At 35.6% G+C, this 14972-nt stretch overlaps 1 protein-coding gene across 1 annotated transcript in view; it reads right to left on the bottom strand.

Moving 5' to 3' along the window:
* LOC149793583 (dynein axonemal heavy chain 5-like) overlaps positions 1 to 14972 on the bottom strand; it is a 229214-nt gene that overhangs the window by 60918 nt on the left and 153324 nt on the right. Inside the window, exons 58-61 of the mRNA XM_089967542.1 lie at positions 13653 to 13841; positions 11433 to 11589; positions 2428 to 2633; positions 1779 to 1881 (exon numbers count right to left, since the gene is read on the bottom strand). Coding sequence (XP_089823668.1) covers positions 1779 to 1881; positions 2428 to 2633; positions 11433 to 11589; positions 13653 to 13841 — 655 coding nt within the window. The remainder of the gene's footprint in view (positions 1 to 1778; positions 1882 to 2427; positions 2634 to 11432; positions 11590 to 13652; positions 13842 to 14972) is intronic.

Below are 14972 nucleotides of genomic sequence, written 5' to 3' on the forward strand. Positions count from 1 at the left end.
GAAAATTTCTATACATGATTTTAACAAGAAAACACCTATCCATTAAGGAGAAGTGGCAATATGAAAATTTCTATACATGATTTTTAAAAGAAAACACCTATCCATTCTGAAGAAGTGGCAATATGAAAATTTCTATACATGATTTTTAAAAGAAAACACCCATCCATTCAGAAGAAGTGGCAATATGAAAATTTATATACATGATTTTTAAAAGAAAACACCCATCCATTCAGAAGAAGTGGCAATATGAAAATTTATATACATGATTTTTAAAAGAAAACACCCATCCATTCAGAAGAAGTGGCAATATGAAAATTTATATACATGATTTTTAAAAGAAAACACCTATCCATTCTGAAGAAGTGGCAATATGAAAATTTATATACATGATTTTTAAAAGAAAACACCTATCCATTCAGAAGAAGCAGCAATAAGATTTTCAAGATTTTGGAGATTTAATCAGGATCATCTTTATACAAGTCAAAATATATATTGTAGGAACAAAGGATCCATTTTAGTAAAAGACTATAATGACACAACCATTCACTGTAAAATTAATATGATTTTCATGTTAACATCTGTGGTAGCCATATTGGAGGTCATATCTGCACCATTTTCATTCAGTACCAACAACACATCATAAGTAGAGATTGACACCATTTTAATATAGGACCATGTATAAGACATTAAGTCTGTTCATGAAAAACCCCATACAGATATGACCATCCATTGGTAAGAGTAAGAACAAGATTTTTACACCAGATTGACACCATTTTCATTTAGGATCATCTAGATTTCATAAGAATTCCATTAATGAAAACTCCATATAAATATGACCATACATTCAGAGGAGCAACAGTAAAAAGAGTTGTAAAATGGCCACCATGGTGACCATATGGATGTTTCAAGGAAACCGGTTTCATTCAGGATCAAGCACACTGCAGGATGAAACTGTATCCCAAGTTTTATGACATTCATCCAAGTAGTTTAGGAGTAGCAATAAACAACTGCTAACTGATGACAGACAATAAATGCAGGACTGTGAAATAAGCTTTTCTTTCTGTTACCAGTAGATCTAAATGTTGGTGAGGAGAAGATTATTCTCAAAGAAGGAGCAGTATTACCCTGCTGCATTGTAATTATTCATTACAGTAAAATAAGCATGCATGGTATTATAATCCTTACCTATCATGTGAGAAAGATTACAAAAAAAGTTCTCTGAAAAGGAGTCCTTCGATGGAACTGACATCCTGCTGGCTAAAATACAAATTTCCTGATATCCAAAATAAAACTGTTTTAAATATCTTTGATATAATGATGGATAACAAAATTTTCAAATTGGGTGTTGTGGGGTCCATATTGGATGTACAAAACTAGACATTTTTAAAGTCCCATATTAATATGACCATCCATTCAAAAGGAGCAGTGATAAGATTTTCAAGATGGCTGTCATGGCTGCCATTTTCATTGACTCCATTAGTCTTACCTCAAAATGACCCTTTGATGAAACTGATATCTGCTAATATGGGCAAGACAGAAATACTGCCGCATCTGATTACAAACTCAAGGTATGTAGTGATACAATACCAAAGGGAATGGCTAAATGTAGACTCAGAGAGTTACAGAATGCAATGACAGATTAGTCTATGCCATGCATTGCATCTATGATCTCAAGAGACAAGCCTAAAACTTAATCTGCAAGCACATGATGCAACCTCAGGTTTGGAAATATGTGGTTTACAGTTTAGTGCTTGCATAATCATATAAATACTATATACCTGTAGCAATGTGGGTTGGTTTGATGGTTTGAAGTGCAGCCTCTGCCTCTTCTAGGGCAGGTCGGGCTGCCTCCAGTTTCTCCTCAGCAATTGCCTTGTCAACCTGCAATCAATGTACATACCATTTTATTTATGTGTTTATTAACCGATTTGTCTGTTTATTTATTATTCATAATTTACTTACTCCATCATTAATTAATGAGTCTGACACTTTATTCTTTGTGAAGACCTGTAATGTATCAAAAGCTTCCTATGAAGAAAGATTCATACACAATGTGTTGTCATGCATGTAAATAAAACCAAAGTGAACAAAGTAGTGTTTTATAAATGTTAAGCTAATATTTCCATATTTATATCATATTTGCACACAATTCTGGAGTGGCAGGTCAATGAACAGGACTGTTTCTTTTGTCAAGTAATCGACTTGCTTCATTTCAATCTGTTAGTCTGAACTTTACAACATAATCCACAATGGACAAGACAATAAACCAACAGTCCTTTGCTTCCCTCTTTTTGTCTGTGTATCTATTTTCTAAATCTTTGTAATCTTTTTACACTGTATTTATGACAGATAATACAACATTCTTTCATTTTCTATTCATTTCTATGTAGATCAGTCTTTATGTAAACAGGTTTGTCTCATACTTACAGAAATAGTATCCACAATGGCCTGTGCTTTATCTTTGACAGTCTGCACTTGTGCCTTGACTTTCTCAGCTGCTGTAGCTTTCTGTGTCACTTCTGCTAGCACTTGGTCAGCTTTCTTGGATGCAACAGCCAATTCTTTTTCCTTAACGGCTAGTTGCTTGGACAGCTCATTTACAGACTCAGATGCCTCCACCAGCTTCTTCAAACCTGAAAGAGATTTTCACATATTGTCTGAACTGAGTGCATAAAATACTTCTTCATCTTTGACCTTGAACTCAGACTTTCTGACCTATATATAAATGCAATAAACTGACAACAAACAGTGCAAAACTAGTATCTAACTAGCTTGAGCACTTTCGACTCTTTAATAAGTCTTTTTCAAAGGCAAATACAAAACATAGACAAGACAAACAAATAAAACATAAAAATGTTACGTTAACAAAACGTTACATGGCTGTTTCTACAGGAATTAAACCTTTAGCTGAATTATGTTTCAGCTAGTTTATTTCAACTTGTTGATGATACTGGAAAATATTTTTATTGACCTAGAAATCAATGAGCCATAATGACATCTGTTATTTTATCTAAATTTATATAAGCGCAAATTATATCCCGGATATTTCATTGTTACAGTAGTCATTGTAGGCTATTAAGCAAACTTTGAGAATTATTTAAAAGAAAATGTGTTGGCTGCAAAAGATAATTTTATTTGTGCAAGGCTGTCTTTTTCGAGTCTTCTGGTTTCAATGTTCTAAGGCAGTATATCCATTAAGATTCCTTTTCTTTCCTGGTTTGGGAACTCTAGTTGGGGTTGTGAGCAACTGCAATAAGTGTTATATCACTGAAAGTGTGGCCAGAGGAGGAGAAGTGTTCTGCGACTGGGTTTCTGTACAGCTTCTTTGTCATCCAATCAGATCAATGAAGGTTGATCCTTTTGTGTAGCTTTTCAGTTTCTCCAACATAAAGAAGGCTACAGATCTTACATGTGATGAGATAAATTACATTCTCTGTTTTGCACGTTTTGTTTGGACCATGTATGTTTAGTTTTTTCGTAGTCACTGTGCTAGAAAATGTCCTGGTCTCTATCATATGTTGACAGGTTTTGCACCTTTTATTGCCACAGGGGCCAGATTGACTAGGGTGGTCTTGATTAGTGATTGGCATTAACTTTGCCCTGACTAGGATGTCCTTGAGGTTTTTTGGTCTCTGGTAGGCTACTACAGGTTTGTTAGGGAGAATTAACTTTAGTACATCTGATAACTCCACGATGGGCCAGTGTTTCCTGATGATTTTACCTACTTTGGGGTTGTCTGGATGGTAGGTCAGGATAAATGGTATCCTATCAGCCTTTTCCTTCTTTCCATATTTTAGTAGGTCATCCTGGTTTGTTTGTTAAGCCCTTTGGGTTGCCTCCATAATCAGGTCTTTGTCGTAGTCTCAGTAAATTAAATGTTTAGATAGCTCTTCAGACATTTTTAGGAATGTTGCATTGTCAGAGCAAATTCTGCGTATCCTCAGTGCATGGATATAATGGATGTTCCTAATGCAGTGTTTTGGATGACAGCTACTAGGGAGGAGATACTGGTGTTTGTCGGTTGGTTTAGAGTAGATGTCTGTACGGAGTTTGCTTTCTACCAGTCTGGTTGTTGTGTCCAGGAAAGCATGGTTTGAGTTGGAGACTTCTGCTGTGAATTTTATTGAGGGATGAAAGTTGTTTGCTTTTGATATGAAATCATCCAGACTTTCTCTTCCATGTTTCCACTTCATTTCTATATCATCGATAAAGTGTACCCACTGGTATGGTGTAAGTTCAACCGAAGCTAAAAGTTGATCCTCCAGTTTTCCCATAAAAATATTAGCAGACGAAGGGGCCATTTTTATATACATTGCAGTTCAATTGATTTGGAGGTAGTTTTCTTCCTTAAATTCAAAGTTATTGAGTTTTAGGACAAGCTCCAGGAGTTGGACTAGAAAGTGTGTGGGGGGATTGTCTACAGTTCTAGTTTCCCATGCTTCTCAACACACCTGTATCCCTTTATTGTGCGGTATGTTAGTATACAAAGATGTGACGCCTAAGGAAACAAGCAATGTATCAGGCAGTAATGGTTTGCTTGCTTTGCTTTTATGAGGTACACCGCTCCCTCGATAACTCGCGCCCGGATAACTCGCGATCCCGCTTATAACGCGGTGTCCGTCTTGGCTCCCGATTTTTTCCAGACAAAATGTATTTAAAATATCTTTAAAATATGCTGAACATGAAAAAAATTACGATAAGAATTGATAAATTAAACTTTGATACATTGCTCGTTTTATCATCGAAAATGGTGATTAATGCCCGTAAAAATATAATCCATATTTTGCAATTTGCAAGCTCTAGAGAAGAATTAATTTCAGAGATCTCGAAAATGCTTAATTACGCGTACTTGGAAGCCAATTTTTGATCAGGGACGCAGAAAATCACTGAGGCTGGAGTCCTCCGTACGCATGTAATAGGTGCGCGGGAAAATTCAAAGATTTGCCGGTCCTGTTTCAGCCACCTGCTTTGTGGGAAAATGTGTTGATCAGTTCACTGTGCTGATATTTACAATGACCGAATTCAGTGACTGAAAGACTCTTTGATGTACTGTTGCTATTTCATAAGAGTACATTAAAAAAAAAAAGAACATGATGCAACAGCTAGGCGGCTAGTTCAAAGGCTTTGACTTGGCGGCCGAGTGAGAAAATATACTGATATTTAGGGATTGAATTCAGAGGCAGAAAGACCCAGTTTTAAAATCCTAGCGAGACCTCTGTTTAAAGATATCATATATTATGTAAGTTTTTAGGATAAATAGTTGTCATTATACTGTAAATAAACAGTCTGGTGAAATAGCGATCAATGAAAACTTCTGGTAAATGTTAACAGATGGCAACAGAGAATGAAATAAACACCAATTAAACGACTTCCTGTGTGAAAGTCACGTTCTAATCCTTTAATTCCGTTTCAGTGTAAACATTATAATCACAACATAGTTTGTTCATTGAAAACATGAAAAGAGTCAATTGACCGTCACATCGAAACCCGTGAGTACTTCTGTGAGAACCTAATTACATGTACATGCTGGCTTTGTTTTGATCAACAACTTGGGGAAGTGTTTGTTGCATTAAAAAAAAATCGATTACAAGAGACCTCGGGAGCTGGATTAAGGGTCTTGGAGCTGCCTTTGATGTAAAGCAAAACAGTAACAGAGACAACGACGACGATAGTGACTTCGAATGTTTCAGTGAAACTGATGTCATTAATGCCGAGGCTGTTTGGGAGAAATTAGTACAGACTCATGGTCCTGAGATGGGCGTTTCTCTTGATGGAGGAGTGGATTTGTGCTGACAATGATTGCCCTACAGCCGAATACATGTCAGATGAAACTATAATTATTTCTATAGCGAACAAATTTGCAGCAGAAGACGATTCTAACTGGAGTAACACAAGTGTTGAAAGTGATGCAGACACAGATGTTGCACCCCCACCCCTCTGCACAGGAAGCAAATATTTTGATATTGCCATAAGGTGGCTGGAGACCCAAAATGTTGACTACGTAAAGCTCATACAGTTGAGAAATCTGAGGGATTTTGCTCGGCGGCAGAGAAACCAAGGAGTAACAAACACAAAAAAATTAACTGATTTTTTTTCAAAAAGTGAATTGATATTTGTCAAGCATGGCAGAAACGGCAAGTATTAACTTGTTCTAATTTACGTTGTTTTAAATCTGTAGACCAATTAAATATGTCAGTACTGATTAACTCTTGTTTTTTTTTGTTTTCCATTTTACTTCTATCGCATTCAAATCTATCTATCTATCTATCGTTCGATCGACACTGTTTCTCGAAAAGAGTCGATCTTTTGTGTATAAAAAACGTCTAATTTGGCTCAAACAATAAAACTAGAATGTATACAATTCAACATAAAACTTAGTGACGTAGTACACAATGTGTGAAGTGGTACACATGTTCAGCGAACAGAAACCACGTGGAATAATGTTTTCGATGATCGCCTCAATATACTGTAATTTATCCTGAAATTTGTAATGTTGTCCTATGAGAAAATAATAAAGTACACCGTTATGAAGAGATATTTATTAACAGTTAATCTCAGAACGATTATAAAGTGAGTATTCAACAGTATAATCTGCCTAAACCCCCCCCCCCTTATTTTTCCGTTATGTCGTCAATCACTTTATTGGTTTTGGGCTTATTTTATAGGTCCCTCGATAACTCGCCCCTCGCTTATAGTGCGGTCGATGTTTCTGGACCCCGATGTGCGCGAGTTATCGAGGGAGTGGTGTAATATGTTGTGTCCTGAAGATATGATGGTAATTTGTGGACATAGGCAGACAGACCAAACATGGTCTTACCACATCTTGTCTTTTAATGCTTGAAAGAACAGTATACCTAGAAGTGTCTGCTTATGAGCCACTTAAATGGAGATCTATTTCTCTTTGTTATCCCTGATCCTAAATGGTAGCAGTTGATGGGCAATCTGTTTCTCATGTTATCTTTGATCCTAAATGTTATCACTAGATGGGCAATTCATGTTGACCTGAGAATGGATAATTTAAAGGAGACTAGAAATCAAAATTTTCCTTTTGCGTATGTAATTCTCTACAGATTTTAATTCGACTGCAATGTTTATAAATTAAATATCGTAAGTGGGTAGTGATTATATTGCGTGGAAGATACCACGATTCCGTAAATTGCCGAGTTTTTCCGAGTTTTGATGAGACAACAGATCACGTGGTACCGTGACGCTATACTAGCCAGTCCTCGAATACAAACATAAACATTGGCGAGCGAGGTAGACAGGAGACCACATTTGGGTTGCACATTCAAAAGTTAAATCTACAGTCTGATATAATAGTTTATGTACTGTACTGGTAAGTGCTAAAAGAAATTTGTAAGGCACAGGCCCCGGGCAGGTGACTTGAATAAACTAAATTCCTGAATGAAATTCCACAAGCCCAGACAGTTCATACCTGTCAACTCTCAATCCGGGAGAAAAACCTCCCGATTTTGGGGGTATATCCTCATCTACCTCCCGATCTCGTAATATCTCTCAATTTTGCGCAGCGAAGTCCCGATTATTACATTATGTCTTTCAATTTTCATTTGTCAGAAGATAAAAACCCAACCCCAAACCATTTTTAAATATAACGTATGCAATCCACAGTCTAAACTGCCACACTGCAGACATCATAGCGATATGACTGAAAAATTGTTAAAGCTACATTAAAATTTCAAATCACACGCACACACGTCTAAACCCGGCGCTGGACGAAATAATTAATATCATACAACAGTTTTTTTCTTCTTTTTTCTTCTTCAGTAAATAGAACGTGAAGATTAAACATTATTCAAGTAAATTTCAGATTTTTTTAAAACAACTACAACAGTACTATAGTACAAAAAAAATTAAAAGAATAAAATTGTCACCAATTAGCTTAAATGAATGATCACTTTGAAATTTTCTCTGCAAACAAAATCACATCTCCATTTCCGCCAAACAAACTCGGCCAGTTAACACCTGACATTCCTCTACCGTATATGAAAAGTTTAATTACCATGATTAAATTACAAGGAATAAAACAAAATATACCATGCAGTATATGTGGCCCTAAAGAACTAATTCTGAATAAATATTTTATTCAGCAAACAGTGTTACATGCATTAAGACTTAAACATTAGGAAGTAAGGTGGGGCATAAAACTTGAGAAAAACAGTTGCCACATGTACGGTAACTTGTGACTGCAGATTTGAACTGTTAAAATGAAGTCCATGGCATCGTAAGTAACAACAAAATAGGCATGGTTTATTTGGTAATCAATTGCTGGTGCTTACACATATACACACTGTCGAACATGGTTTCTTTTGAAGTATGTCCAAAGGGCAGTCCTTTTCACAAGATCAATGCAAGGATAAGGATTATGTTCATTAGTCACACTGGCTTTATTGTTTGCATACTTAAATCAAAACTTGAGCTATTTTGCAATTTAGCCAGAACTGACCAGAATATGCAAAAGCGGCTTGTCATGGGGTAATAATAAGGCGTATCACAGGGAGAAAAGGCACGTCAAATGGGCGGTCGCACATTGGGGCAAGGGGAGGGGGGGTCAGTAGCCCCTCCCCCGTTCTATTGTCAGACAGCTAATGTGAAACTTTGACCTCTTATTTTTTAATCGCTGCTTTTTAAACTGCCCAAGGAATAGTTTTATATCAGTTCCAATTATTACAGATTACTGTTTATGCATACTACATGTATATAATGCATTTTTTTAAAAAATTTTAATTGTTATAAGAGTACTGAAAATTGTGTTTTCTCGAAACACGACAGGTTTAGAATCTTATTTTTAGCAAAGCTTCCATTTGATTAAAATCAAATATAAATTTCACCTAGGACAGTGGTGATTTGATTTAGATTGTCCCGTGTTAAGGCATGTATGTCAACATCTTGAAAATACATTTACTCATTTCACCAGCGCGATCAAAGTTTCCTCAGGCAAACAATTTTTGTTTCGACAAGCCTGACGGGCACCTCACTTTGAATACAGGATGGGCCGGTACTAAAACCAGAAGGGGCCCAGGGTGTCGGGCTATCAGATTTGTTTTTAGCACTGCTGTTTTAGATAAAAGATATGTGGATTGATTGTTGCATTTTGTGGTCACTTACTCGTCCTTCTGCCTATTTTCGTATCTCACACGTTTCCCAGGATTTAAAATGTACAAAGGTATGTCTGGAACAGCGCCAACTTTTAGTCTAGACCTAGCATTTGCGTATCTTTGAGCTGCTATTTTTTCATGATCCCTCTCGTAACATTCCTTTGAGAAATGTAACGAGCACATAGTGCTGTATGGTGTTGCTTTGAAATCGACTTGTTTGTAATAATGGACCCATTCTTTCATTATGCCTTTATCTTTCGGAAAAGAAAAAGAAATATGTCCACAGGCTTTTCTTAATGTTCTAATACACCCGTAAGCAACGCAAAATGGTCTTGTCTTTTACTCTGGCAACTTCCACTTGGGCTGCTGGAGTCGCTACTATGACGTCACATCCCGAAAGTAACCGAATAGGCGCGGAAATTTTGCATACGAGGTCACGGAAATTCAGCTCCTAGACGATAAGCCAATATTTAAATATTGGCATTACGGTCGCAGATGACACTTCAGAATAAGGTTTTCTGCTATAGTACTTTTATTATTATTCTATATTTCCATTGGTTTCTGGTCTCCTTTAATAATGTACCTGTCCAAAAAATACTTCTATCATGGTTAGTACAGTCCTGGAGAGTTAACATTTAGGATTTTTCAAGTAGTTTTCAAAAACCTCTCAAACTTTTTCAAGGAGTACTTTCTTATGGCAACTGAACCTGATCACCCAATTTTATCCCATTTTATTCATTCACTGCTTTTGGATATATGTAACATTAGCTCAATTATGAATTTAAAATGTGATAAATTTTATTCTGTTTAAATATTTAGTATTCCCTCAGATAAATTCAATATGTTTTTTTTAATAGACTGAAGGAGTTTTAACTCATTCGGCCCCAGCAATGTTATCAGTATCTCTGCTGCTATGCCCAAGCAGCACTAACCTGTGTCTAGCTGCTTGTGCCCAAGAGAGTTTTTACCTGTTTGGAAAATTTTGTAAACATCATGAACATGCATTCACTCTTACCTTAATTTCTCTTCTTGTATCCAATAAAAATCCACGAAATTTTCACCAATTATTCCAAATGAATTTGTCTACAGTGATGTATTTCTTGTAACATCATGCACATGCATTCACTCTTACCTTAATTTCTCTTCTTGTATCCAATACAAATCCACAAAATTTTTACCAATTATTCCAAATGAATTTGTCTACACAGTTATGTATTTTTTGCTTCCTATTTGTCCAGGTCTTTCACAACTTATTTATACAATATTTACAAAATTATGTGCAACATTTTTAGAAATAAGTCATCAGCTCTATCATCATCACTATCAGCATTCTCTTCTGATGATGATTCAATCTCAGAAACTTCTATGTCCGAATCTAAATCTCACAAAAATCCAACTGCTGAACATATCTTTCCTCTGCTTGCTCAATATTTTCAAGACCAAACCTGAGAAACTCGTCATTTTTGCTCTCATTGTCATAAAAAATCACTCTTACATCCGCCATTATTTAAGATTTTTCATGAACAGAACATGTGTAGTGAAACTGCTCTCAATTAGTAACCCTTGGCTTCTGAACAATTCAAATTTGCACAAACGAAAGTAAAATCATTTCTGATTAGTTTAATATTGGTCTGATTCTTGGAAAAAACCATTTGCAACCAATCAGAGACATTGTATCTAACACACATTCACTACGACTGGAGACGGGATTGGCTACTGAATGCAGTAAACAAACCAAGACTACAGGTGGGATCGGCCATTGAATGCAGAAACCAGATCACGCATACAGATGGGATCGGGGCCAAATGAGTTAAAGGAAAATAACAAAATTAAAACATTAAATCAGTTTTTAAAACATGTCCTGAAAATTCAAAGAATTTTCAAAATTGTGCTAATTCTGATAATCAAACAATAACCTGCCTGCAACAGCCATATTTTCCAGGTCCCTACTATCAAACTATTATTAGATGAGCTTGTATTCAGTGACAACCTGTTTTATAAAACTACTTTTCTACTTCCCAGACATGACTCTATAACACCTTTGATTGCATTTACATTACGTTTGGCAAAATATAACTTAGCTGGTATATCTTCCGAGTTCCAATACAAAAGATCATAATGAGGAAAAGGATAAGGATGTGGAAGAGGATGAGGCTAAGGAAGAGGGTGATGATGATGATAATTATAAATACTCTCATAACAAGAACCAACACTATTATCAAATTATTATGTTCTGAAAGTTATAGTGAACAACAAAATAGAAACTAGTCCAATCAAAGGATCTAATTTCTCAGAAATGTAATCAAGTTATCTTACCTGTGTTCATTCTTTCTGCCAGTATGCCAATCTCATTTCTCTTTTGTTCATAAATATTCTTGTAACCTGCCAGGAAAGACAGATATGATTTAGGGGTAACATATGTTTGTCGTCTGTATCTCTGAAAGTAGTCAATACACTTCTCTGCCACCAAGTCCTGGAAAAAAGAAAAAAGAAAGTAATTAGGCTTTTTCCAATAGAACATACCTGGGACCCAGGGAAAGTACTTTTAATATCAAATATTCACCCATAGCTGTAATTTAGAATATTGTGTCATTTTCATATGAACTCTTTGAGTAATTAGAGTACCTTGGCATACAAGTTTTAAAAACTGCCCTCTCTGTGTAGCATGTATGTTAAAATGTTAACAGCCCTTATATAGACATGACAATCTGTTGATATATGCACAGAATTTAGTTATTAACAACATGTGTACAACTGTTAACACCTTGAACTCAGATCTGCTATCACGTGAAGCACCTGTTGATCGGGTTTTTAGTCTTACCTCTACTAATACTTTACGTAGACTGTGTACTGCTAATTCATAATGCAGCTGCAGATCTATGCTATGCTGTCTGCATTTGTGTGAATGCTAAACAAACATAACAAATATGGTTAAATTAAAGCAAACCACTTCTAAAACTGTAAGGATTGACATTTTGTGATTTTGTATGATAAAAATTTAAGTCACACCTAAAATCTTTATAACCCACAGCTGTCATATAGGAAGATGTTTTTGAGATCAAAGTACACAGCAATTTACAATGGAGTTTTGACTTAACCTATTTTATCCTGTTTACCAATTTCAACTGCAGTGCCTGATTCCTGAGAAGCAATTCTAAATACATTGTGGTAAAACGGAGCATCATACAGCAGCAGCTGCTGAAATTGTGACTACCTTCACTATGTTTACTAAAAATGTTGTAACAATGTTATTTCTTTTATAAAGTATATAAAACTATATATCTCTGAAAAGGTAATACAATTTGCAACACAGTGATGTATGTTTTTTTTTTATCATTTACTAATGTACATGATCACAACTGTATTTTGAAATATGACTTGAAAGAAAAAAAACAAATTAAAAAAAACTTACCATGATGTTCAGTGAATCTTTTGTCCATGAAAATGAATGAAATGCTCTAATATTATGCAAAAAAATAAAATAAAGATAATTCAATTTCTAGTATTTTGGTCCGAATTTAAAGTTTCTAGCACTGTTAGTTCAAAAGTTATAATAATTGTACTAAAACTGGACAACATGACACAAGGAACAATTTGTTTACTTCACATTCTGGAACATGTACTTCAGCGTGCAGTTTCTCATGAAAACTTGTCACAAATTAATCCTAGAAATCTTTCAGCATAATGATTTGTTTCATCAACAATTCTTTTCCAGATTAAATCATCCCAAAGTAACTCAAAATAATGTTTTGCATCGGCTTCTCCTGGGTGTTGCTCCTTCTATCAATTTAAATCTTGGCTGCAAAAAAGTGAAAAATCATCACGGACCCATTTTTCTTGAAAGCCTTCAAAGTCTGCTTCATTCTCCAAATCACTGTCAAAAAGTCCATGAAGCCATGCATCATCTCTTTCATCAACTTTATTCAATTCTAACCCATCATTTAAGTCAATATTATCATCGGAATCATCCAAATCGTCAACTTCAATGTCGCTACCCTCGCTATCAACATCCATGTTTACATCAGAGTTGTCATCCATCATTTTATCGATCGATTTTCAAGTCAACAATTTCTTTTCCAACCGTGTTTTTTTTTAAAATTTCACCGCGCATGCGTGCTTTAACCATCTCCTGTGTAGGTGAAGAAGTACACATATATTTGTGATGTATAACACGTGTTTCTAGAGACGCTACACACATACATAGTAGAGTATGACCGTAGTCGTATTCAGGATAAAATGGGATACTACGACTGCAGGCATATTCAGAATAGAATTAGGAATTACGACCACAGTCGTATTCAGGATAAAATGGGTTAAGGAAAGAAAATACCCATTGCTGTCTTTTTATTGTGTGGCTTTGCTTTATTGCCCTAAACATGAACAACTACATGAACTGATGTCAAGGATATGTCTAAATGCCTAAAATTACATAAAACAGCGATCTATTGAACTTTCTCTTGGCTCAAAATGTGAATGTTTTTTATACCCAAATATGTCACAGTTTTGTACAAGTATAAATACGCATTGGCACTTTACCTGGAAGAGACCCATGGTGTCCACAACAGCCTGTTTGACTTGAGGAGTGGCCACAATATCATAACTATGCAGGAAGTGATTGGACACAGCAATAAGAGCATCTTTTGGCCATCTCTGAAACCAGTTCATGGTACATCCAGAAATCAGTCCAGGAAACTTCAATGAACGGTTGCGAAACTTCTCTCCAACCTGTAGAACACAGTTAAAGAAGTAATCATTACTGTATGAAGCAAAATAAAAAATGGAAACAAAAAACAAAAAGTTAACATATTAGTGAACTGTGTTTCTCTAAGAATGCTTTCTTGATCACATCAACATTAGGAAAATAAAATCAAGCTAGCTCAATGACAAAACCAGCTTGTCTTTCTCAAATATATAACATGCAAACAAAGGGAAGAAAGTTACCAATTATCTCCCCTTTGCCACTGCTAGGTGGTTACCCTTGTTCCAGATGTTTACAAGTTTAAACTTAGCGATACATCAACAAGGATGCTCACTTGTATGGGGATGTTGGGGAGGGTTTTAAAGTAATGTGACTGGGTAAGTATTCTCCAAAAATATATAATTTACTAAAACATTAACTTTCTCTGCTGAAGACATTTCTTAACACCATTTGAATATGTAATAAGATGTTGAAATGCATGAACAGCAAATCTTTACCATAGTTACATTTGTAAGGAAGCACACATGGTCAGAATCCCAACATGAAGTATACACTGCTACCCTAATGAGAAGGCAACAATGATCATCAGACATGCTGTGCTTTCTTACCAATAAAAATCTGGGCAATTTCATCAAAAACTATAAATCCCATGCCTATGAAGAAGCTGAGTTGTCATTAACTTGGTCTAGTTGTCATCTGGACAGCTGCTATTGGACATACCAGGTTCAATTTCATTTGCTACCGAGTTAGTTCTTACAAATAGAGGTCTGAGTAGGCTGACTGCATGCCAGCCAAGACTCTAATAATGTCTCAGATTGAAACACAGCATTTCAATGCAAAGATCATAGTAATTGTTCAAATCTCACAAGCTAAATATTTTCATGAGGTTTATCCGGTTCTGAGAGATTTTACATAAATAATGTTCTGTCTGAACCTGAAACAATTAGATATGGAGTACCACAAGGCTCAATTCTAGGTCCACTACTATTCATTTTATTTATTAATGACCTACCACTTTTACTAAGAGACTCAATATCATCTACAGATCTCTATGCAGATGACACAACATTGTCAGACATCCAAAATACAAAGCATGAGCTCGAAATTTCTTTACAGAATGCACTAAACAAACTGGAAAACTGGTGCACATGTAATGG

This window comes from Sinohyriopsis cumingii, chromosome 8, assembly GCF_028554795.1.
Source record: "Sinohyriopsis cumingii isolate HCF-2022 chromosome 8, ASM2855479v2, whole genome shotgun sequence".
Taxonomy (NCBI): Eukaryota; Metazoa; Mollusca; class Bivalvia; order Unionida; family Unionidae; genus Sinohyriopsis; species Sinohyriopsis cumingii.